This window comes from Mastigoproctus giganteus, chromosome 8, assembly GCF_048544385.1.
Source record: "Mastigoproctus giganteus isolate SK-2022 chromosome 8, ASM4854438v1, whole genome shotgun sequence".
In the NCBI taxonomy this organism is placed as follows: Eukaryota; Metazoa; Arthropoda; class Arachnida; order Uropygi; family Thelyphonidae; genus Mastigoproctus; species Mastigoproctus giganteus.
The window spans coordinates 38,314,526-38,341,695 of NC_143582.1; the positions used below are offsets into that span (position 1 = coordinate 38,314,526).

At 37.0% G+C, this 27,170-nt stretch overlaps 1 protein-coding gene across 1 annotated transcript; it reads right to left on the reverse strand.

Annotated features, from left to right (window-relative positions):
- LOC150081462 (nuclear receptor subfamily 2 group E member 1-like) lies at positions 1-27,170 on the reverse strand. The gene is made up of 9 exons (XM_090380208.1): positions 27,128-27,170; positions 13,618-13,723; positions 11,650-11,668; positions 8,000-8,141; positions 4,408-4,559; positions 3,989-4,132; positions 2,062-2,158; positions 433-582; positions 1-269 (listed from the first exon to the last, which is right to left on the reverse strand). Exons 1-9 carry the CDS (start codon positions 27,168-27,170, stop codon positions 1-3), a joined length of 1,122 nt encoding a protein of 373 aa, XP_090236334.1.

Genomic DNA, 27,170 nt, shown 5'->3' on the forward strand with positions numbered 1-27,170 from the left:
CTAAAAGTCGCTGGACTTATACATATCACACAGAAGCCTTTCAATGGGGATATTTCCTATTGTCTTTCGAAAAAATAATTCCTCTATAGTAGTTGGACTGATGGAACGAAGGGCCGGCAACATTAGTAACAGTTTCCCAAAGCGGAAAGGCTGCGAAGGGTAAGTTGTCTGAATATATTTACTGAGCGTTAACTGGGCTTGGTCTTGAAGAAATGCGACAGTATGAACATCTCGTAGACCCCTTATTTCTGCAGCACCAGTTGCAAACGCTGTGGAAAAAAAAAAAAATATTTTACATTTTTGTTGTTTATTTTTATTTAATACTAAAACGAATAATTAATAAATAGACCATCATTGAACTTTATTATTATTCATGATTAAATAATCTATAAGTTTAATCCCCTCCCTCTCCAAGGTTCAATTCCTATTTACCTGTTTTGAACAAAACTATGGCTTTAATACATGCATATTCTGTAGGATCCACGTGCATTTGTTTTAATTTGGAGATGACATCTTGGAAACTATTAATTTCACTCATTGTCGCTATCATTTTTTCCGAAGTGGGAACTTCTGTAGTTAACCCTGTGGACGTAAACAAAACAAAATATAATAGTTAAAATAAATAAATAAATATACATACTAGTATATTATACAAATTTCTATTAGAAATCAACGTACAATTAGTATTAGTAAAATGCAATCTGTGCCATTTTACTAATACTAACCATTAATAGCTGTTGCCAATCTCTCTGCCTCAGAATGAAGGCAGAGAGATTGGCAAAAAATGAAGTGACCTAATAACTGCAACGAAGGTAGAAGAAGAATGTGATTGGTCAAGTCGGACGTCTTTGAGAGCTGTACTTCAACAGTACTACTTCCTCCAGTCAGATAGACTGCGATAGCGTCTTATGAATCCATCATGTCTGTTGAATACGCAAAGATGATTGGTTGAGTTGGCTAGCTGTGGGGCTTCCCCCACCACAGCGCAAGACTTATTTATCTCGACGCAATGACTTGATCGGAATAGAAAGAGTTGAAGACAGAATCTCCTAACACAAGCTCTGTCCATGCAAATTCTCAGTCATCCAATGTAGATCAGTGCGTATTCGAAAAAACAAGCCATAGCCAATCAGCATAAAGCAGCTTTCTCTCGGGAACTCTTTGGCATCGAAGTCTGTTGGACTCCAGGAAATATACATTCTGTCGAGGATATTAGAGCTTTCGAAGAAGTCACACTCTGACCAATCACAACCTTCCTCTCTCTCTCTGTAGCCGCCATCAAGTCACTCCCTGAAAGAGAATTCGTCCAATGCAGTTTTTTTACTAGTCTAAAAATTCCAAAATTCCTCTGTTGAAGGCCATAACGCTTTGGCCGAAATATATGGCAATCTCTCCTCCTCGTACTTACTTTTTTTATTTTTTATTTCTACCTCGGGCGTTTTATTTTAGTTTATTATTATTCGGCCTGTACGTCCAAAAATGGCCACTGCCTTTCTGTAAATTATTTCTAATCCACGTAGTCATTCTTACTATATTGTAATTTTAAAAGGATATAAAATATGTTGAAAACAAAAACTTATGAGGTTTTTCAGGATCACGGGGACCATCTTCTTAGATGAGAAAACGTCTTGTGGGATTCGCTTAGATTGGTTCCACTCGTTTATTGGTTGTCTGAATTATCCATTTTAAAAGGTTTATTTTTGACTTTTTTGAATTAATCTTTTATTATATAATTAAAATTTATTTTTATTTAGCATTCTTAATAAAATTAGCATTATTAAAAATTTACTATTAAAATTTTTAATAGTAAATTGCAATGTCCTCCAAAGTCTCTGAGAGGGACACATTTTTGAAAGCCTCAAATTTTTCAAACGTGCCTTTTTTTTTTGGGAAGTGAGTATAATTTTTAATGATAAATTCTTTTTAGTTATTTTAAACTAGCATGCAATAAATCTTAATTTTGGTAACTGGAATTATTAGGCGATTCCTCCTTGTTAACTGCCTTGACCATTTTCTTTCACAATTAACGTTTTAAAATCTTGAAAAGTTGTAGGAACTCACCTGCTGCAGATAAAAGCGGTCCGACTTCTAATGGCAGAAAGAACTGAGCCGAACTTAGCACAAATAATTCTCTCCAACCCTCTTCCAAAAGAAGCAGCTGTAAATGAAGTTGGAATATTAAGAAGTTATAGCTGTATCAATCTGTATTTACATTTTTTTTTTTTTTTTTTTGCTATAATCTATAATTAAGTATTGAATGAATCATATTTGATGTTTGTAATTGTAATAACTTTATAAGTACCGCTAGATGGCAGCACTCTACACTACTTTTGGCATTTTCAGTTAGAATATTTCCATTACTTCTATTAAAAAGAAACATTTTTTCTGCTCTAATACGAGTACAATGAAATTAATTTAAAAAGCTCTATAAAATAACGCTAATTTGAGTTACATTTTATAACGTCGACTGTCTGGGGATGCTGTTGACCCTCCAGTGACTGTGACATCGCTTAGGCTTAGGCCCTTTAAACACGACTACATATGTTTACGTCGTAGTCAACCTAAAGTAACTAATATTTTTTTTTTAATCGGATAAAATAACCATTAGTGGAATCTGTTATCCATTAAAAACTCTAACTGCTGTGACCGGTTTCGGAACTATTTTGTTTCGAAATTTGGTTTCTTTTTGTCCGTCCACGCGCGAATCAAAGTTGCTAATAGAGGCTGTCTATATAACCTCCTCCACGATTGCAGGTAAAAGTATAAATTCGTATGTTATTAGATAGATTGATAGAAGATAGATCAAGAAAAAACAGTACGAGTATTAATTGATTAACCACTGTCTACTATGCCTTGCAAATTGAATATTGGAGGTACTATTACTTAATTTTTTTTTTATTAGAGAGTGCATGCGTCCTGTCTATTTAAAAATAAATAATAATAGCTGTAGCCGAATGGTCAACGAAGTACATGTATACACGTTTCAGTTCGTTGTGCTTCAATGCCATATGATTGCTAAATACGGTGATGTGCTTGTGTTCTCTCTCTCTCTCTCTTACTTGTAAACTCTCCGACTATATAAGGTCAGGGGGAATAAACAAATTTTATTTTACTATTTTATGCCTTAAGTAATTTATTTAACATTCTTACATAATCAGGATTACTAGAAAGTAAATAGTACCTTCGTGAGCCTCATATAGATTTTTTTTTTTTTTTTTGTACTGCATATATTTTTAAGTACAGTTTATTGTCCCGAATGCTTCAAAACATGATTCTCTTTCCTTTCTAAACTTTATAAACAACAACATCATAATAGATTTAAAACTTATTTTTATAATTTTGTGTAATAAATCGAAATTAATAAATGACAAAAAAAATTGTAAACTTGTAAATTTTATATTTATGAACTCTATAAATAAACGCAAATAGTTATTGATTTGATAGGTTTTTATAATAGACCTAAAATTTATTATTAATGTGATAATAATCTTTTTATAAAAACATAATTTGATCATCGTTCACTTAATTACCATATAAAGTCACGTGACTTAATACGTAACGAATTACGTATTAATGCACGCTGCTGTCACTTCCTGTTATTCTTCAACCGAACAGCATTCTGCACGTGAAACCATGGAAACGCATGCGCATCATATTTATAATAAAGAGGCTCGCGAACCAAAATACGCACTAAATTATACTCGATTTTTAGATGCTTTTACGAATTTTAGTTTCGTAAATAATTCACTAATTTCAAAGTGCTTGTATTTAATTGGTAGATTTTAAAATCTCATTAATAATTAATTAATTAAAACAACCGCAGGGGAAAAAAGTTAATTATACTTTAACTTTATAGTGACAACATTATTCAAATACAAGACTGACTCCTTCTCCTTCTCTTTCTCTTTTTTTCTTTTTTTTTTTTTTATTCTCCCCAAGTCTCTTTTGCGCACGTTCCTTAACTATATGACTTGGAGTTGCCACCCACCTGGTCTCTGAATGGTAAAGCTGTAAAGGCCGGAACACTCTTCACCCACTTGACGTTCATGAATAGAAGTCTTGCAGCTGATTCGCAAATTGTCTCTGGATTACTGAGCATGCTCTGTGCAGCAGCAGCAAGCTCGTGCGGATACTGGAATGACATTAACATCCGAGTTTAGGTACACTTAACATAAAAAATAAGGGATCTCTATTTCATATCTATAGAGTGAAATATTGTAAGTGATTTAAAAATTATGATCTTAGCTTTATAATCATATTTTTAAAATTTAAACTTTAAATATGTAATAATAAGTATAGTGCCGATAAACAAGTTATAGACACCTTTGGTGTAGGGTGGCATAGACTTGTAGCACGAAATGACATTCCAGGAAGAACGTTTGCTGCCGTTGTAGTTGGTGGACATACCGTCCTTTCACTTATTAGGTTGTTCACCGGGGTATGTGGAAGAAAGGGAGGAGACGGTAGAGAGGAGACATCCGGGCTGACTGTTTCTTTTAAGTAAATTGCCACCTGTCTTCTAATAGTGGAGTTACGGGGTCCTCTTTCGTGCTGGACAGCTGCAAAAGTATTTGTGCAGACTTAAAGGATGATATTTGAAGTTAATGAGATAAATATTTACGCAATAAAAGTAAAATAGTAAATATCACCAAACGATAGAAAGTAGAAGGAAAATGATAATTTTTTTTTAGTTTAAAACATTTTTAAAATTATTACTCGCGCTTCGATTTTGGATTACAGAAAATTACACATTCATCTAAACAAAAAATTGTCCTTGTTTACATTTTATAGTATTTTCCCTATTGATAACGGATACCAAAATTGGATCTTGAAACGTTGAGTTGAATTTTTGTAGATATTTTCAGGAAATACGTATGAAGGGAAGTTGTTCCAGAAAACGGAAATTGCATGAATAAATGAGGAAGATTTTTTTTTTTTTTTTCTTAATTGAAATCAGGTTTAAATGTACACCTCACTCCAGAAACGGCCTACGAAGCCAGGGGGTTGCTTTCTTATTCACAGGACAGTAACATTTAAGAAATTATCCCAGTTTAATTATAGTTATAGTAATTACAATTTTACAAAAATGAATATTAAGAATATATATACAGTCTAGCTTCCACTTGTTTATTTAGGAAGAACCTTTCTTGTGTCAGCCTGGTAGTTGTTTAGTAGGAGGGTGTATACTCGATGGACAATCTCGGTCTAGTAGACATTTTCTCTGCAAAATCGGTCACAGTCTGTCCAGGGTGAGAACATTCCTATAGAGTTGGATGGGAACATCCAGTCTAGAGGTTTTATCCTGTTCCTGGTTGGCTGTGGCGACTGGGGTCTACTGGAAGTTAGGTGGTGAAAGGCTCTCTCAGCAATATTGGGATTTCTATCCTATTGGTGATGAGTTTTGAGAGGGTGAATATGTTCGTTTTGATTAATATCAGTTGCCAGGGGACCCAATCCAGGTTTGCTTGAAGGATACATCTAGAGGTGGTAAACGGCTTTCCCAGGTTTAGCCACCTCAGAATCCAGTATTCCACAGTCAGGAAACTCCAGAGATTATCATCAGATGCATATAGGGCAATGGGGGGAAACACATCCCACCTGCATGCCTGTCCAGATGGCCCTGAATGACTTCTTTATCTAGTGATTCCTTTTTCCCTGGAACAGACGTTAAGCTAACAGGCCTGCAATTACTCACGTCGCCTTTTGATCTCCCTTTATGAATTGGGGATACATTCGCACATCTCCAGTCCACAGAGATCTCTCATAAATCCAAGGCTGCTCTGATAATTATGGCTAAGGGTTTGCTTACTTCCTTCTCTGCCTCCATTAATATAAATGGATAGATTTCATCCAACCCAGGTGCCTTTTTTATGTCTATCTTCAACAATTTCTCCTCTACTTTCCTTTCAGTTATCACAGAGTCATTTAGTTCCTTGTTATCGCTTGATAAAATCTGGCATCCCCCTTTTCTAAAGAATTCCTCATGTGTGAATGCAGATGCGAAATACCTATTCAATTTATCAGCAATCTGAGCAGGATCATCAACAGTTAACTCGTAGATATCAGGTGGACCAATGTGATTCGACCCCTTCCTTCTACTGTTAATTTATGCATAGAAGTCTTTGCTGTTTTTCTTTGCCAGAGACTTCTCATAATCTGCCTTAGCTTGCCTAACCTTCTTTGTGACTTAATTACAGACTAATTTATATCTACCATAGGCTTCTGTGTCACCTGATAATTTATATGTATCTCACGTACTTTTCTGCGACTTCTCTCAGTAGTTCATCTGACATCCATTTAGGTCTAAGCCTTGAACAGTATTTCTTCGTTGGTATGAAAAGCCTAGTTGCTTCATTGATTACTTCCCAGAATACTTCCCATTTAGAATTTGCTCTTGGTAACATCACTAGTTGGTCCCACTGCATAGAATTTAAAAACTGTCTGAGACCACTGTAGTCACATTTATGAAAGCAAACGCCTTTCTCTTTACCCTCGACAGTAGTTATGTCTTTAATTAAATACCAGATTAGTACACTGTGATTGCTGTCACCCAGTGGATCTTTTATCTCCAGATTCTTAATTCACGTAGAATTACTGCTGATAACCAGATATCAAGAGTATTACTCCCTCGTGTTGCCTCTCTAACATGCTGCTGCTGTCGAAACAATCATCCAAGAAATCCGCAAAATTCTTGCTAGTGTGTGAGTGACCAATCCACAAATTCCAACCAAAATCTGGCAAGTTAAAATCTTCCATTATGAGACATTCTGATTTGCTGGTCCATTCTATTTTCATGTATGGCTGTTTGGTATCCTGATCCCAGTCATTAGGCCTATAACACACTCATACTTTCAATTTTGTTTTCCCAGTGCTTATATCATACCAAGCTGACTCAATATTGCACTCCTTCCCCAATCAACTGGATGCACTGACTTAGATTTAATATTCTTCTTAACTCATTGCACTCACCATATTCAAATTCTGCATCACTTATGTCTGACTGACAGCAAGTCTCCGCTATTCTTACATTGTCTGCATTTGATGACTTAATCAGGACTTCAAATTCATCAAATTTATTTACACAACTCCTAGCATTAGTGTGCATGCAAGTATACATACACATGTTCCTACTCTTAGTTACCCTAACACAGCCCATGTGCAGTATTTATTTGTTACATTTGATCCATAACAGGGCCTGAATTCCCAGACACCTTATTTTCCACGCTGCAACATGTACCAATAGTAACCGTGCAAGGATCACTTTCACCTCTGCCTGCAGCTCTAGTTGAGTTATTAGTCCTCCAAGCTAGCAATCTTCCGACCCACCTATCACTGCTTCGATAGCATCAGCAAACATTCTTGCACTCCTATTCAAGTGTATCCCATCCCTGTAAAACGAGTCTCTCCTGTTATACACACATTTGTAAAATACACCATACTTCAATGGTGTATCCATATTCAATGGATCTTCCACCGTACTTAAATGGTGGAAGATCACGTCCACAATTATCAAATTACTTATTGAATTCGCTTTTACACATACAGAAAACATCTTAACTTGCAAGCGTTTTTTGTGCCCCAGGCGACAAAAATCTGCCCCACGGTCCTGCCAAAATTTGTTACGAATTGAGAAACCCAGAAGATGGGGTAAATACAAAAAGACACTCGTACCGATTTTCCCTGTGTACTTATGGATCTTATAAGTAACTAGCAGAGCATGATATTTTCAAAAGTTAAAATTTTATAAATATGGCAATTTAATTACATTAAAATTTTATAAACCAAAAATTATAAATTTGGCAATTTAATTACGTAATAAATTATTTTTAAAATCTATTGTGATCTCCTTGCAATTTGCTTTTATTTTAAGAATGTGCGAAAACAGTTGTGTTCAGCCATACTGTTGAAACTGTTCTCACAAACATACTGAGATAGTTGAGAGCCAAAAATTAAAAAAAATAATAATAAATAAAATAAAATAAAAATGAATTGCTCGTACCATCTTTGTTCATTCCGGCTTCTAAACATTTGCGCAGACGACAAGCCCGGCATTGGTTTCTGTGAGTTTTGTCCATTGGACAGCAGTTGGCGCTGTTGCCTCGTGCTTTGCAGACGTATTGTCGATTTCTCCTGATCGAACGCTAAATAAATGGAAAATAAAATCAAATTAAATCTTTAAATCAAATTAAATCTTTAATTAATTTCTCATTTAATTATAGGCCTCAGGAGTTTTAAGAAATCCAAACTGCTCATGACGTGAAGAGGTGTGGTACCAATCGCTTATTCTTAGGTGTCCTTGCCTCCGTGGCCGAGTGGTCAGGAGTGGGAGTCAGTTTAGCAATCAAGCCCTTGATTGCTAAACGGTCGATTTTCCAACCCGCACTGGACCAGCGTGGCTAGATTATGGTCCCTTTCCCTCAACGCGTCTCCGTAGCCAGGTGGGAAGGAGCAGCAGTGCGTAGCACACGCTTCTTGATTAGACCGGGGTTCGAGTCCGTCACCACCAAATACGGAGGAAGCGGAAAGGTCAAGGGAATGACCACCGCATATTCCCGGAGCAATATGGCCTTAGTTGCTAATGCTCCTAAAAACCAAACAACAACAACAACAACAACCTTTCCCTCAACATGAATCGTTGAGGTGGCTTCCATCCTGCAGTGCATTGCTAATGGCTGCAGTTTACATTTTTTACTTTATTCTTTGCATAGTTTTTGACTCTACCATCAGGACATATTTGCATGTAGCGATCAGAAAATGGCGAACGTGTCAGATTCTCGTTCGAAGTAGAAATATAATAATAATTATACAGAGATATAATAATTACTGCGTTAACGGCTCCAAAACATAACTTATATCCGTATAAGCGCATTATGTCTGTAGATGTATGTGTTCACTGGCCAATTTGCATGTTGCGCTGGATGTAAAATCCAGAATAACTCGCGGGAGGAACTTATTCTCTTCCCTGTAGATTGGTCAACTACAGCCTTGATTGAAGACGTTAGATATTCTTTAGTCTTCGGAGGAATCGAATCCAAACCTCGCCAAAGGAGTGACAAGTAGCAAAACCGTTATGAGAATTAGAGGAATTCGAAGTATAGTAGAAAACTAGTAGCCTAGTGGTGAGGCGCGGATACATAAGTACACGTGCTTTGTGTGACTGTGCTTCTTCAGGATAAAGTGAACAGGTTTCACGAATAGTCAGGAAAGTTACAGCTAAGTTTTAATGCAGCTAAATGCAAGGTCTTACACTTGGGGAATAGCAACTTCAAACTAACTTATATCCTCGGTGGAGCTGAATTGAAAACAGTAGGGGAAGAAAGGGATCTGGAATTTACGACATGGACAGATATGAGGTTCTCTGAGCGGTGTAAACAGACGGCCAGAAATGTGTATATGTCCTGTCGATGATTTATCTAACAATATCCTGCAGAGATAAGGAGGTCATAATCCCACTGAATAAAGCGATTGTAAGACCACATTTGGAATACTGTGTCCAAGTATGGAGACCTCATCTAAAAAAGATATTGCGCTTCTTGAAAGGGTCCAAGACGGCAGCTCGCATGGCGAGATCGGTAGAAGGGCGACCAACGAGGAAGGACTCCGATTAGGGGACTTGGCAACCAGGCACCTTAGAGGCGACCTGATTGAGGTTTATATGGCTCTGTAAGGCATCAATAAAATGAATGAGGGCTGAATTTGCACTGTTATGAAGAATTCCTGTGCTAGGAATCATAAATTCAAACTACAGGGGAAGAGGTTTAGAACAGATTATAGAAAGTTTTCAGTTAGCAAGCGAGTTGTTGATTATTGGGACAAGTTGCCGCCTCATGTAGTTGAGGCTGACAGTTTGAAGAAATTGAGAGATCAAGTGGAGAGTTACCTAATCTACTTTTTTCTGGCCGTTGTACTAAAAGCTGTAGCTTCCTTGCACTAATACTAACATGGACATATTAGAAGTGTTTTCTACAATACACAAATTCCAGACCTAACACAAGTAATCGAACAGCGAAAGCCATTGCAAAGATGGAACGGAATATAGTTGGAAGATGGAAACTACTAATTGAACAAAGTTCTATGGATGACCGAATTAAAATTACCTTCAACCAACTTTTGAATTTTTAATAATGTGACTCGGATGCATTACCAAAATGTAAATGTGTTAGTTAAATACAAAGTGCTCAAAAATATTCAAAATAAACTTGTTATTATTTTATAGTCCACACTTTTTTACCTTCTCCTACTTGTATTTTTTCGATCTCACGAATGCTGCACGGAGAGGAAAGGTTTTGAATATGATGACGACATTGAAGTCACCAGCTTGTTATTGGTTGAATGACCAAGGTGAAACTTCCACTGAGTTTTGCCGATGCATGGCTTCCGCTCTGATGGCTCACAATATAGCTCAGTACAATACGCTGTTAATACTTGCAATACTTGTTAATAATAATCCAGCACTTAATTCTGGAGATCACAGATGGCTCTTGCTCTGTTTCCTAGAAGTAGTAGTGGATTTATTTTGTAATTTTTTTTCTCTTTCTTAGTGTTGTAAAGAGTAAATTTAGGGCCATTAATGAATCCCTGCTGTTGCACTAGAATTGCGAGACTGTGAACAAGAGACATTGTTATTTATCATTTTGCTTTTTTTTGCATTGGGACAGTTTGTGAAAAAAAAGTTAGATAGTAGTCTGAAAGAATTTATTAAACACTGCTCTGCAGTCTGTTTTGATCCTTGCGTTCTGTCTATTTTAATAAGGAATTTGAGTGGTTGGTTAATCTCTACTGTTCTTCCACGCATCTCTTCAACAGTCCATCAAATCTTAGACCTGACGAAATGCCAGAAATTATCGAGTTATTTTGCCACATAACATTTAAAATGAAATTTCGTGAATCTTATTCCATCTGCCATTTGGTTCTCCATGGGAGGTGAATATCCTGCAATATCCTTAAGAGCTTCGGGTATTTTGCTACCCTTCTCAATTTTCAGTCACGAGAGAACTCAAGCCGATAACTAGTGCAGAATTGCAAGATACGGAAGGAGATATCCATGTTTGTCTGTCCATCTGTTGTCATCCTCAGGATTCAGTGATTTTGGCACTCTGGCGCAAAGTTCTTTCAGGGCCTTGTATAACTTGTGGCCATGGGCCCGCGTAAATCCTGCCTTATTCAAGATTGAACGATTGTGTCCATCAGTAACTGTCCTCGCAGTTGGCATAGTGGTTATAATCACAATCCTCCTTACATTCGTGGAAAAGGGCCGGTTCGAATCACGTCAATGAATCTAGAACTTTTGTGGGCTTTTTTTTCACTCCAGCGCTGAGTTAGTCTGTCTCACAGGAGGAAAGCAAGATTTTTAACCCCGAAAACTCGGGTTTTTCATACCGCGATTCCACAAAACAGGCAAACTGACCAAAGAATACTCGAAATTTATGGACATAATACACGTGGGTGGGTGAGGTTGTTCTCGGATAACCGTAATATGTTTACCATTAGTAACAAGTCACCCGTTAATTCTGTTTAATATTCGTATCATATTTTTGTAATATTAAATTAAATTTTAGTTATGATTTATTTCTTAAAATAAATTAAATAGAATCATTATTTTTGTATTCATAAAGATGCTATTTAAATAACAGTTGAAAATATACATACCTTAAAGAATCCAGCACACCTAAAATATTAAAAGAAAAGAATCGTAAGAAATATGCCTTTTAAAGTTAATGAGAATATGTTTGCAATCAAATAATCACCAAATTCCAAATATAAGATGTCGTATCTTGATTCTATGACTAACACAAAGCCAAATTTAACAGTAAAAAGAGTGTTTCTTAGATTTTCATAAAACTTTGAAGACAAAGTTTCCAGATTTCTGAAGGATAAAAGATAATTTTATTTCCATCTACACCTTCTATACACTAACAGAGACAAAATTTAAGGTACGTCAAGTTTGCGCACTAACCTTTTCAAAATCAATTTGAAATTGCGCTCATACATCAAGTAAGCGATGCAAATGAAGGTGATGGGAAATGGTTTTAAATATATAGGTCTGTCCGTGCATCATTCGTTTGGATTGAACAAGGATGCCTGGCACATCTGGATAACGTGTCACAGTTCAATGGCTCAGAGACACTGTATGAGTGATCATTATGGTGGTCGACCAGGCAGAAGCGGGCCAGTCGGAGGTAGCAAGGGTGCGCAGTATCCATCCAAATGATATATCAATTGTGGAGAGCATTCCAGCAGAAAGAAGTATCCCGAAGGGATACTTCTTTCTGCTGGAATGCTATCGGGCTCTAACTTCCAGGGGGTCACAGAGTGATCTTAAAGGTTGCGGGAGTAGGGAGTAGAGGTCTCTATGCAAGTCGATCCGTCAGAGTTAGAATTTGCGCTCGGACAAATAAGACAATTGACCAGAACAATCATTTGGCAAGGGTGTGACCATTCCGCCCAGTTACTGTTGTATTAGCTAGATTATTTTTTTTAAATGAGGCGGGTGTTAGTGCTTGCTTTATACCAATGCACAATACAGTCGTTACACCATTTTTATATAAAAAATAATCTCAAATTGGTGTTTAAAGAATGTTATTCGAAATTTTTTACCTCCAGAGAGGTCTATATATTTTGTCTAGAACCCGCAAATTTATTAATGCGCCCCTCGAATAATGATCCACCTCACTAATGAATATGCAATATTCTTGTAATCTATCCTTAAACCTCCTGACCCTGTGTGGTCTCTCGGAGTACAAACAGCAAATTTATTTATTTGTCTCTCTTACGCCATTATGGAGAAGAGTTAGTTTCAACTATTGCCATAAATGTGTTAATTGAATCGAAGAGCAGTGGTTTCAATGATATTCGCAGATGAGCCAGATCCAATCTACAAGTCCGATTCTCGATGTATCCTTATTTGGAGAGAGGGGAAGCTCGAAACCAGCCCCATTAACATAAAAAAAAGGGAAGATCATTGTAGAGAAGGAAGCTTGATGGTCTGGACAGGCACTTAGCTGCACACCCCTGAAATGAGCTTCGACTGCTGTGAGGCAGAGGGCACTTCACTGTCTCCAGGACTTTTGAGCATTCCCATTACCAGCCCATTCTGAGTTAGGGGTAGTCATAACTCCTATTATGGTCTACAGTCTCCTTTGCTGGATACTCAATTTTAGGTATGCATGAGTTAATTAATATTTCAGAAATGGCACAATTTATCTATAAAACTAAATCACGCAATTGCATCATAACATGGCGAACTTCCATACGAAATTTCATTGACTTGTATCAATTATTTTGGAAGCTGCTGCTGCAGTTATGTCATTTATACTACCTAATATTGAGATTGCAAATACAAAATATGATATTACAAATACAAAAATCGGTAAAGGAACCTAGACAAGATTAGTTAATTGAATCTGACAAAAGCCACGCAATTCAACTGGGTGTTCATTACATATTATTTTCGGGGCTTAATCAAATTGGGAAGATGGTTGCCGTTGACTCGCGAGTCGTCTGGAAAGCCCTGTTGCGAATTTGTCACATTTCTTTATTTGTGTCTCTCTTACTCTATCACGGAGAAGTGCTCTAAATTTAATTTTCTAACATAGTAAAGGAGAATGAATGACTTACCCATCGCATGCAAAGATCCCATAATGTTTTCCAGAGGAGTGATCTTGGCAAACTTTACAAGGAACATCCAGAAGAATACGGCCTGCCAAAGATTGTTGAAGAGTCAATGATTGGTATTTATTTAAATGTCAGATGTAATGAAACAGCACAAGAAAATTATGAATATCGAATAGCTCAGTGGCTTAATTATTGTCTTTATGTAATGGAGAAAGAGAAAGGACAGGTTTTTATGGAGAGTATTTTATGTCCAAGGATTTGGATTAGATACCCGAAATATGGCCATTTCTGCTGTGACATCTCATTGATTAAACTCTGACGCGCATCTGAAACTCACCAACGAAGGTGTGTGTAATAAGATAATAAATATTTTTCGAAATTACAGGGATATATCTCGCTTGAGATATGTTATGAAATAAACGTAATTTATTTTTGTTCTTGTATTGTATATTTAATTTTTCTTTAAAAAAAATCTTTATAAAGTGAAGTCCATGGATGTTTGTTTAATAGATATTGAAACCCCAAAGATAGAACTGGGTATTTGGTCACGATACCAAAGACAAATTACCAGCTGAATATTTATTATAAGATGACCATTAAGCAAGAAATTTTCGACATTGATGTTAATGGAAGCTAAAAATCTGCCTCCACTGCCAAATGGATTTCAACTTCTGATTTCGGATGCCGATCGAGGAGTGACTACACCCATCTCAACTAAATGTAGATGTCTCCCCCATTTTCCATTTCAAATATGAAAAGCCACCTCTACTTCCATTCAGGGAATGCTTTTTGATGGTAGCTCTCAGAACAAAGACACCCTTTTTTTTTTCTTTTTGTCCATCAATAATCAGCTAATAGAGTGCCGGAAACAGCATTTATATACTGCGTGACTGCTACCGAGATTTCATTAAGCCACAGCCGCTATCCCTGGCAGATGTTTCTTCCTGACGACAAAACGCCTGCCAGGATTACTGTGGGAGTTGACACGGGGATCCGTGCTCACTGGCGTAAAGCTAGCCACCAGGTGGCCGAACTCAGCGTCACCGATACATCAGCAAGTCATGGCCGAGCGATTTAAACAAGTAACGGATGCTTCGTTTAGGGCGCAAACGCTAATCGGGTACCGCTAAGCTTGAGAGAGAGAGAGAGAGAGACAGAGAGAGAGAGAGAGCTGGAAGCGAAGATCATTTGTTTTCACAAAACACAAATCAAAACAGTATTATGATCAAAAAGCGCTAAGCCTCTTCACTGAACGCGAAATGATCAAAGTCTGCGCGATATTTATTCTACAAGTTCGGCTGTTATTTTTGGGAGCTGTAATTCTGTAAAAATGTTCCATATAATTTATTATTTAAAATTAAAAATAAATATTTTTTTAGTTTATTCAACATGGCGCTCAAAATGTTTCTTTCCTTATCCCGTTCGTCTGCCATTTATTCAAATTGATCAAACGAACTTGACCCAAATCATAGCAGTTGGCAATCTGCCAAGATCTATTATAATTAGGAAATTTGGTGATTTTTTCCATGAAATTTTTCTCTCTGAATAAGACATTTAGTCATTAAGGCTAAATAAACTCACTTAAAAAAAACAAACACACGTGGTATAAGAGTGGTTATTCCGAGAGAAAAAAATCAATAAGATTTATTTTAATCGAAGAGTTTTACAAAAGATTTTTAACTTTTAATATTAATGCTTTCAAGAATTAACCGTCCAATGGGAATTTAATCGATTTTAGCCACTCCTGTAACTATTAATTAATTTAATTCGTTTCACTACGTAACTGACTCCTGTAGGTCCATAATAAATAATTTAATTAATTAATTTTCTGTTTATACTCCAGAATGACTATGTAAGTTCAGAGGAGTTCACAAAATAGAGAGAATACAAGAACATTATACCGCATTTAGTAAACACTCCTCTTGCACCACCGTCTCAAAGCTTGTGCACTTTTGTACCCTCGTTGGTTAGGAGGATGCAAATTGTCTTCTTTAAGATTTATCGTTACAGCTAGTTGATAATATTAGCACACAATTTCAAATAGTTACCAGTTTCATTAAGTTTTACTACGAATACCTCGTATAACATATGGGCCATTTATATTGAAGAACACAAGTAGATTAATTTTTGTTATTTGAATGCAGTTCTTAACAGACGTCCCTCTCTTCATGGAAGATTGTACACTTATAGAGTTTTCCTCAGCAAGGGTGACGTTTCTGTCTGTTAGAATTTGGTTCCACGGGGTCAAGTTGATCGTTGCGAAGAAAACTGATTTGAAGGTGGCAAAGGATCCTTGGTAGCCCTGTTAATGCATCTGGGGGGAGGGGAAGGGAATGTGAATCGCCAAAGCAACTGCAACTAAGGCTACGAGACAATAATATGTTGTGTCTGCAAATTGCGTATATGCTGTGGTCGATTTGCTGGATGGAAAACTCGAGTTTCCAGGAGTAAAAACCATGCAGCCCTCGCCTAAGACCAACGAACTCAGCTTCGGACTTTTCCCACCCAGTGTGAGGAGGACTGATTATATCCACCGTGCTACTCGCGAGGGCACTATCTACTCTAGATGTCTTATCCTGGTTTCATGACAGTACCTTCAATCACATTAGCCACCTGTCAGTTTAAATCGGCAATAAATATTCTTTCTGTATCGAGGATCAGTTCTAATGGTGTTCAGATTTAACCAAATTTTTTAGAACAGCACTCGCTAATCTGGAAAAACAAGGGTTTCAGAAAATTTGGTTGAGTATCTTTGAGGAGTAATACGGAAAAATGTATACGCAAGAAAATACTAAGTACCCATTGCGGGGTGGTAAAAAACTCATAAGGAATAGAAAGAAGACAATAATAATAAATATTCCTTTCATCATTCTCAGCAAGTATCGGGGAATAACCACTAGAGAGGGTGACTGCCATTTTTGTAGTCCTAAGGGTATATAGTGGCCTGCCATCCGAAACGGAACACTGACAGCAACCTGCTAAAGAACTCCCTTCCTGGTGTTTGTCATTTTGAGTCACATTTGCTGTGAGATATCCTAGTGTTTATGGCAAATAGAATACTTTGATTAGCGCAGCAGGTGTCGAAGAACTGTTATCTGTAAAGCTTGACTGTGTTTTATTTGAAAATCAGCTTCTGGAAACGGTATATAGAGCGAAAAGTTTTCTTTGCTACCTATGTGATACACGCAACAAACATCTCAAACAAATTGACACAAGAAGTTTTTAAACAAATTATTTGCTCCGGATGAACTGCAAGAGTTGTTCAAAATATTCCGTGAGGAGAATATCAGAACCATTCTTAGCCGAATCAAAACTCTCGCGAATGGGAATTTACCCGCAAACCGGTGGTACCGGTACAATTTTTGTTGCATGGCCAATTCACAAGCTCTTCCTGGGATGTAATATTACAAAGATTAACCCATTAAACTGGAGTTTAATGTCAGTCCAAGTGATATGTGTCTCTATATTTGGATTTTTATGTTTTTTTTGAGAGTAAACAAACTGGTCTTAAGAGATGCAATTTATTATAATATGAGTAAAATGTAACTGGGTATATGGAGAGAAAAAATAAATTGGATCTGATATTCATCTAGATGTATACAGTGGCGTATCTAGGTATCATCTTAACGGGGGGGGAATAGCGACTGATATTCATCTAGATGTATACAGTGGCGTATCCAGGTATCAGAATACGCCCCTGGATGTATAAGTAATTGTACGGCCACCTTAGCCGAGTAGGTACACGTGCTTTGAGGTGACCTTAGGGTTCAAGCCCGTGACCGCTAAATACGGTGCTTTTTCAGGTATCCTCTGTATCTTGTGAACTACTCTGACCGTGTGGTCATCCCGGAGTATAAATATAAAATTTATTTTAATTTTTTTTTAGACACAAAAGTCTTAACACACGTAAGGAGACCTGAGATTTGATCAATAAGAAAAGTTACCGAAATGAAGTTAACCTAGTGAATTGTGCATTTTGTAACCATAACTTGCTGGAGGTATTTAGTGGACAGTAAACAATGTTATGTATATGAGATATCGAAGTACATAATTGACGAAAGCCAGCAAACCAAGTTTGTCCTAAATTGCATCACCAAGATACAAGATTCTCCTCTTTGGCAGCATCATATAAGGAGAAATTAAAATACGGTTTTCTTTACAATGTTGTTATAAATAGGAAATGGCAGTGTGACCAGTCTACCACATTTAACAAATGTATACACGCTCATTTAAGAGAATTGATGATAAGAGCATCAGCTAATGGACTATTTCTTGTGCTGTCGCAGTGTAATGTCCTCGCGAGTAGTATAGTTGGTATAATCATCGTTCTCCCCAGCCCTCGTGGGCAGCACAGTTGTAGAATCGCCGTTCTCCTCATACCGGGTGGAAAAGACCTGAATTTGAGTACCGTGACCGGCTAACTCAGTCACAACGTGGCTGAGTTAGCCGGTCTGACTGAGGACAGCGTGATTTTTCTGCGGAAAACAGAAAATCAACCACACAACATGCGCATTTACAGGCATAATACATTATGGTCTAATTTGCCAATATGGTGGGCAAGACAGACGTGAAAACCTCGTATTTTATAAAGCGTGGGTTTCAGATTAATAGAAGCAGGGAGGTCAGCTGGGTTGCTCTGGATAATTGAAAATTAAATCAATTATTTGTTAGTCTCTTTGGAAGTGGTGTGTATATTGTGTTTGATGGAAGCATTCTGTCAAGGCTTTGACATCGAATCTAAACGTTCATAGTTTACCCAAGGCGTGAATATTTGTTTTGATGAGTATGTTTCCAAGGTGTCCCCCCATGTTTGTGTACACAATTCTTCTTGATGTTGTAAAGTATATCACCACAAGTTTCTTCAGTCTTACGCTATAAATAAACATCACTGCTTTCTAAGGGGAGGCAAATCATTAATTTCTTTTTAATGAATACCAGACTATGTTTTTAAGTGTTATCATCTTTTACATTGGTCTAACTATACATGATCAGGGAAGGTTATAACACCGGTCATGATAACTGGAGACACCACAATATGAGACACCTTTTTTGCATCTCTGGATGCAAAAAAGGTGTCTCATATTGTGGTGACTACAGAAAAACAAAATACAGAGTGACCAAAGTAGTTAGTGTGATACATGCTATTAATAGTTTAAAAAGAAGACCGAATATTGGCGAGTCAGTTTGTCGGAAAATATTTCAAGATACGCAAGCCATATCAGGAGCAGCGGTCGGGTTCTATCAGATCAGATGGACTAACCAGCAAATTGCTATTCATGTTGGACGAAATCCTGAGACAATTAGTCGATTTGGCATCGATAGCTGTCGCCCAAAACAAACTTCATGGAATGAGGCTCAGATGATTTTCTGACAGACTGCGAATGGCAGATTCTTCTTTTTAAGAAGAATTAGAGATTACGTTGAAATTCTTTGAGGTATCTAGTATTGAGAAGTATCATTAGCAGAGCAGTGCATCGACTCCCGCTCGCCACATTCATCGTACACCATGAATGTGGCGAGTAGGAGTCGATGCACTCTTGGAATAGAGAATGGCGACAGTTGTCTTCAGCAACGAGTCAAGCTTCTGTTTGGGGAGCAATGGCAAAAGGATCCGTGTGTGGTGACGCCTTGGTGAAAGAGGAGTTCCTGCCTATATTAGCAAAGGTACATAAATGGAACAACAGGAATCATGTTATGGGTGCTGTATTTTATGGTAGCGTTTCAGTACTGTTGTTTTGGTTCATGGTAATCTCATGCTGAAGTCACATTGTAATTGTATATAATCCAGTTTCTTTGCTACTTTTCCAACTGTTACATAACCCTTTATTCCAAGGGTAGTGTTCGGCCCATACCACAAATGCTGCCAGACAGTTTCTCTGCAATGTCGCTATGCTCTCCTGGCCTGTTAGGTCCCATTATTTTTGTCTTATGCAGAGCACGTCCAGGACACAATGGGACAGCATCTTAAAACCATGTCTCAAACAGCTCAAACCATAGCGGCATGGAAAGATGCTCTTCAAGAAGATATCAGGTATTTTTTATTTCAATGCCAAGAAGCATGAAGCTTGTATTTCTGCCAGAAGGAAGATAATATTTCCTACTGATGCACGCTGATTTCTGCATTAAAGAGCTATGTTTAATGTGGAAAAACAGATTTTACCCAATTTTTTTAATATAATATTATACAAATTAACATAAATCGGTTATTAATATTAAACAAATCTACACTTTTCAGGCTGAGGGTAATCGTTTTGAAGTTGAGTGTATTTAATTTTCAATTATCCAGACTTTAGCAAATCTGATGTAGAAATATATCATTAGTAGGTTCTTTGTCCTGCGCTGACCATGTCTCATTGATCCACCGATAAACGGACAATAATCCAATCTGGTAATGGCATGAGATACAGATAAATAACAGTATACTTTTTCCCAGGGTGCGATTCGGTTTATTTGTAGTGTGGTTTCTAACTGAGCAACTTTTAGTGATTTGCTTAGCAATATGAGATGTCTTTTACAAACGTAGTTGCAGATTATGTACAGAAATGAATTTCACCCATTTCGTTAATATTTTATAGCTCTCGTACGGCTGTTATAATGGGGATATAACCACTTTAGTTAGCTTCCAGTTCTAGTAACATGCAGGAAACTTCTTCCGAATGAGGGTTTACCTTCCATTTTTGGCTATCCCACAATAATCTAAGCCCTCGAGGGTTGCACAGTGATGTAATCGCTGTGCTTTCCATATCCGGTGGAAAAGGTCTGGGTTCAAATTCCGTGAATGAATAGAGGAATTTTTATGGGCTTTTTCGCAACGTGGCCGGGTTAGTCGTTATCAAGTGAGGGGTGCATGGTATTCTTCCTGAAAACTCGGGGTTTTCCTCCAACAAACAGGCAAATCGACTGAAGAACACGCTCTATATACATACAGCATATACTAACGCCTCACAGAATTAGTTGCTTTTGCGTTCAACAACACAAAAATCTAAAAGCCACTCCAAAAGAGTTTTAATTTATATATTTGGGGATTTCCTTGAACAGTAGAGTTTGTCATCGCGAGATCTTGATAAGCGATAGTTATTCCACTGTTTCTGAATGCACAGCATCATAACTCATAGTCCCAAACACGTTTCCTGTTTTCTTAGTTTAACAGTGTTTCTGCCCAACAGCTTTCTCCCATCAATACGGTACCAGCATCAATAACATTGAGATTAGCTTTGTTTTCAGGGTAAATCCATATATAAACCGATTTGTCACCTCTAGTATTGGTCTGATATTATATTTGAGTTTTCAAAAAGGTATTTCTGAAATTTGAAATGTTTAAATTACGAACGTTCCATTCTGACAGCAATGGTTAAAACACCGATGCTGATCTCGTGGCTTTTTGAAGTGGTAAAATTATTTTACATCACTTTAAAATCCTTGGCATTCCTTTGCAAAATTTAACGGTTTCGCTACATACATTAAAAAACCCTTTTTTTTTTACGGTTTTCAAATGTATATCGCAACTCTGTTCATAAGGTTACATATAAAATATGTAACCTTATGAATATTGTTCCAACTCAATTCCGTCCTCCCCACACCGGGTAGGAAACCCTCAAATCATCGACAGGTTCGAGTCCTGTCGATGACTTGAGAAATTTTTATGGGCCTTTTTCACAACGTGTTTCAGTTAGTTGGTCTCAGGCAAGGGTAGCTTGGTTTTTTCTCCTGGAAACTCGGATCTTTCGTCCACAAAAAAGTATAAGTTTTGCCCCACCATGGTTGGTGGGGCAAAAAGTTTTGCAGTGCATATTGAAGCCTATTTTGGAATGTCTGTGGGTGATGATTCTACTTTTCAGAATCGTCAAAATAAATGTTCAGTTGTTTACTTCGATATAAATTGTTACATCTGAATATGACTTCCTACTCTATAGGTTTGATGATAGCTGTGGTAGTGGGAGGTAAGAAAGCATTTCATAAAATTCCATCCCAAATGTAGGAGTATTATCTAATAACAAAAACTTAGGAATGTTTAATTTACATTTAAACTTTTCCTTTTAAATGATTTTCCTTCTTTTACAAAGTGATTGTGAAGAGATCTGAAAGAAGTTCGGATTTGTATCATTAAACTGTTGTTTAGGAAACAGAATCTTTTTGAAATTTTGTTACATGTAAATATAAATAAAATACTATTAAGTATTTAATCCTTGTATCTATCCAACCCTATCATCAAATGGATGTTATTTTAAATCGATAAGAATGTTGGGAGCTTATCAGAAATTTTAAGTTATTCGATCCAACAAGGGAGTGGTTGGCTTGCCTCAGTTTCATATTTGCATTCAAAGAGCGAGGTCGAAATGAATGAATCAATACACAGCATCAACTTGGCTGTGCACAACACGTAATTGGTCCCTGGAAAGATGTGTTGTGGAGCAACGAATCACGGTACATGGCTTTCAGATCTGATGGCCGTGTTAGAGTGAGATGATACTCGGAGAATGTTATTTACCAGAATGTGTCGAACCAACTGGGAAATTTGGAGGTGTTGTCACCTTTTCTGGTCGTTTATTGTGGTCTGGGCTTGGAACATTGGTCATCGTTCCTGGAATAATGATTGCCGGACGATATCATAGACATTCAGCTCTTCCTGCACTGTGGTAGCAATGTGAAGAGAGAGAGAGTCCTTTCCTGTTTTAGCATGAAGTTACACATGTCATAGAGCACAACCCTTAGTGACTTTGTTTTGAAGACACTGGCGTTGAAAAGCTTCATTGGCTCCAGGCCCGATCTTTACCCTACCTTTGGGATGGATTGAAACGTCGGCTTAGAGCCTAATCAACCCACCTGCAATCAGTAATTGAATTGACCGATGTCCTGGAAGAAGTATTGGACCAAAATACTGCGTTCCTGTTGTCAAAAACTAGTTCAGGGTCTATCGAAGGAGATACAGTGTAATTCAGGCAAAGTCGAGCCGACACTTTTAAATATTGTATCAATAAAAGTTTCTTTGAAACATGCCGGTGTCCGGTTACTTTTGGAAATATAGTGTATTTTTTTGACGTTGCTTTTCATTCCATTATTAGAAGTAATGCAGAAGAATATTATCTTGTTTTCATCAAACTTCCAAATTCCTTTCGCTGTTTGTGAATACTCAATTATTGGGGACTTTTTCTTATTTGAACTAGGTAGAACTAGCAGCACTAGGAACCGCTCAAAAATTTCATATTTTGTTTACTAACGAGTTAAAATATTGGTTTTTAAGCTTTATATGCAGTTAATACAGATCTTGGATTATAATTCCAGATATAGGATTGTCCAATTTTAGTGTATTTGGAGTGTTTATAAAAATGAGCGAAAGGCTTTTTATCGGTGTTTGTCACCATGAATAACACACGGATTCATCCAGTGAGTCAACTAACAGGGGCCTTGTCCAAAAAACTTCAGACAATACTTTTCAATGGGCTGTTTACAACTGCTGTTACTAACAGTAAACTAAGATGGCAAACGTTTGAGTTGCTGCAAGTGCTTCATTTTTTATTTAAGTCGGTTATATAATTGATATATGCACCCGAACAGAGCAACGGTTAGCAAGGAAGTGGAGTGATACATCGGTAATTTACTCATAAATTTAAAATGATTGCAAGGTACTCATAACATGGGGATGTCTGTGGTACATTACTTTTTTAACAGATGGTTTCATGGTACACTGAGTTCTGTTTTCTAACTGGTCTGGATCATTTGATCATGTAAAGTATTTTCTGTTGTTTGAGTAACTTATGGACTCCTGGTGGGATGCCAGAAATGTTCCGAAGTAATCGCGACAAGAGTCACTCATTACTTTTTAGGGGCATACTGATGAAGTTTGTGTCACGCCGTTTTTAGAGCCACGTCTCGTGGCTCTAAAACAACACAACCCGACCTTAAGAATAATAAAAAAAGACACTATTCTCCGTGGCAGTGGTTCAGGACAAAGTAAGAAGAAACTGCGAGTTGCCAAATCACTTTTGGTGCACCATTCAATGTGTAACTCATATACAAATTCCAATTTCACTGTATTTATTTCACTACTCACTTTGATTGTAGTACAGCTATTATAATAGATGGAGATCAGAAGTGAGCACGCATCTCTCTCAAAATTTATTGAGTTATTGAATGAAAAACTCCTGGTTAGAAAATTTTAACATCAGGTATGATCCCCATGCGCTTCAGTGACATTAACCACTCTGAGGACGCTTTCTAAAAGTTTTTGATATGTGGAGACCGACATCTCCATTCCTCCTAACTATGCGGCTTGAACTTAAACGTGTTCTAGCTTTCAGTTGTTTTCCCAAAATAACCCAATGCGTTCGAGTGGATTGGGATCTGGGCTGGAAATGGCAGATCCGCTACATTATTCTTCTCAGACAACTGTGGTACCGAATGTGATTTGTGGTACAGAGCGTTGTTCTACTGATACAAGTACCACCAACCTTCAAAAGGTACAGCAGAATTGTTCACAATGTTATAACAGACACCTGAATGCATAGTTGCATTGACTGTAGCCAGTGGACTACATTCAAAGCATCATCACACTAGAACCATTGAATTTCTTCATTGTTGGTGCAGACCAATCGTGGTGAAACCACTCTTTGATCGTACACCATTTCCTTCTAATACCTGAACTGTGCAGCGTAATTCATTACTCAATATTAAATTTCTCCCACTGTTTCAGTTGTCCAAATATCCAGTTCTATTTCCTGCACCAGACAGTGCAACACTTATCCTAGTTTTGTCAACTGTTTCTCGTGTTAGTTCACTGAGCTACCTTTGTTATTTTCTTTCACTATTCGTTTCAAATGTTTAAGACTTTTTCCCCCTCCAATATTTTTGGAAGCCAAGATAGAAGCGATTATGTATGGAGTGGGCTGCATACTCATATGTTTTGTTTACCGACCATAATGTTTTATTATAGAGATCAAAAAAGAAAATATTTTAATTTGGAGGTCTGCCAATAAAGCTTGAAATAAAAGGGGTCCGTGGCAGAACAAATATTCCACGACACTAGTGTACGAGTTTTATGTGGGAGTTAATCGATTGTCAATGGACTTTTCCATTTCACAAGGTCTTCTACGTTGCTTACTTTGAATCCAGACTTAATATAAGTAATTTGAGAAATGTATCTTGGGAAATATTGAATCTCACAGAAAGCTCCTTTGTTTAATGAAGTCAATTTATAGCTCGCTAGGGAGGAAGGAGAATTTACAAACTCTGCGTGTTGTGTCTTCTTTTGCATATACTCCAAGAGCTGTACGTTTAATTCGACCATCAAATTCAATTCTTATTATACCTAAGTTGCTTAAATGAACAGGTGAAGAAATTAAGTGTTCTTGTGAAGAATCCTGAGTCTAAGGCATAGGATTCTTCCTGAAATATTTCCATTTTTTAATTTTAATTTTTTTCAACCTCTTAAGGCAAACATGTTTTAGAACATATCGACAAGAAAAGGTGATCAGCATGGTTCCAGAGGAATATGACCGCATTACTGAAAGGTATGTAGAAAATGATATCAGTTAATAAAAATGAACTCCAAACCTGTTATGGCGGCTTCCGTGTCTCAAATTTTAGCATACTTTGTAGATCAAGGAACAACTTAAACTGGATTTAAACACAACTCCTAAAAAACTGTATTTAAATTAATCAGCAATAGTAAAATAAAAATGTTGTTTGTGCGTGAGTCGACTTCAGCCCGCATCGGATGTGTCATATAACGTACAATGGCTGACGTAGTTGTCATGGACCAAGATCTTTCACCTAGATAAATGAAGAATTCTTTTTAGAGAAAGGTCCCGGAGGTCAAAAAAATTTATGAATTGTATCCTACTGGAAAGCGTATATTGATTCTATGCGTTAAATCTACAAGTCTCTTACATTAGAGTAGCCATATTTGGAAAACTAAAAGTTAAGGAACGAAAAGGTCTATGAGTATACACCATTTGTCCCCCTGTGATAAACATGGATGCACAGTCGAGGACTTACTTTTTCATTCATACTTACTAATTAGGAGATTTTTAATCCAAAAAGGCATTATCACAAGAGTTCCGATGGTGTTTTTGTACAATTAATTGCCAGATTTTTCGAGTCTTTTTAGATTAAAGATCTTTGAAGCAATTGGAATTACCATCTTGTTGTTGTAGTAGGGTTTTAGGAGCATCAGCAACTAAGGCCATATTGTTCCGTGTCTGTAAACTGGTCGCGTTCTGAGGTCGATTTTTTGTTTGCTGGAAAAACCCCCGCTACCCTCCCCTGAGACCGAATAATTCAGCCACGTTGTGAAAAAGGCGCATAAAAATTCTTCACCTCATCGAAGGACTCGAACTTAGGTCTTTTCCTCCGGGTGTGTGTGGAGGACGGCGATCCTACCAACTGTGCTGGCCACGAGGGCATTAACATCTTAACAAATAGTTTTCTGATCGAATTCTTAGGAAGTTGCTTTGTTTATTAAAACCCAGCAACCTTTTTACTCAATATTCGAAACGATGTCTCCAGTTTCATGATATTACAATTAATGAGTTTTGTTTAATGTTTCCTTTGAAACTGGGGAACCAATTTCGAACTGACTATCACGCGGAGGCCCAGCAATGTTCAACAATTTCTGTAGCTCTAATATTTAGCAAATATTGGTAAAGATTTTTGACTATTTGATCACGAATACCATGTCAGATATTTACTCTAATGATTCAAGCTAATGTCTGCTGTAATGTCTAATTATATCCACGACTGCCCATGTAACTACAAACATCAGCAATTAAAATTTTTAAATCTAAAGGATTTAAATTAAGTACGTTGATGTTTGACTTTGATTTTAAGCTGCAAGTTCAGTCTAGTTCATGAAAGTCCTTCTGTGAAAAGGTTTGTCAAGTATGATTTTTTGTTGCTGTTATTTGTTAATGAGATGATACAATGTTTGTTGAAGAATCAAGACAGGTGGCCCCACTGGTTTCAGATACAGTCGTACTGGTGCTTATTACTTCATGGGTCATGAATCTAGTTGTTAATTGAACATTCATGTTGTTTCAAGAAACCACGAGTTTTAATATCACTGTATCAGTCGATTAGTGCCTTGGCAATGATGTCATATTCTAGTGAGGGTTACCTTAAAGCCATATCTTTTTAGTGACGTTTGACATTGCAATAGTTTTCAAGACATGACCTTAATAACAAAATTGTTTTAGCAACTGTGCATTAACAGTTATATCAATTTCGAAATTATTATTAATTTAGTATTCAAGGCACCCTTAATCTCTACTTTGCTACTGGTCTCCTACCTGTCCTGCTGTCTCTCTCTCTCAATAGTACTCAGATTCTAAGTATGTACAATAATAATAGTGGGATAACATGATTACTTTTAGTTATAATTGATAGCAAAGGATGATGAAAACACAATATTACTGGCTTCATGAAACGAATTAACCTATACCATCCAGCCAATTAAACTTAAACCAGTCCTAAGATAAGAAAGATACCTTTTTTGTCAACAATCTAACTTCTGACTTACTTGAAGCTCCTGGAGGCTTACTACCAGCTGTTGAAGACGCCAT

Excerpts from the sequence above, each read along its gene's own strand:
- LOC150081462 (XM_090380208.1), bottom strand. The coding sequence starts at position 27,170 with ATGGCGTCTTCAACAGCTGGTAGTAAGCCTCCAGGAGCTTCAA. Across the intron at positions 13,724-27,127 it reads TAAGCCTCCAGGAGCTTCAA|TGACTCTTCAACAATCTTTG; the intron begins GTAAGTCAGAAG and ends AATACCAATCAT. Across the intron at positions 583-2,061 it reads ACCGCTTTTATCTGCAGCAG|GGTTAACTACAGAAGTTCCC; the intron begins GTGAGTTCCTAC and ends TTACGTCCACAG.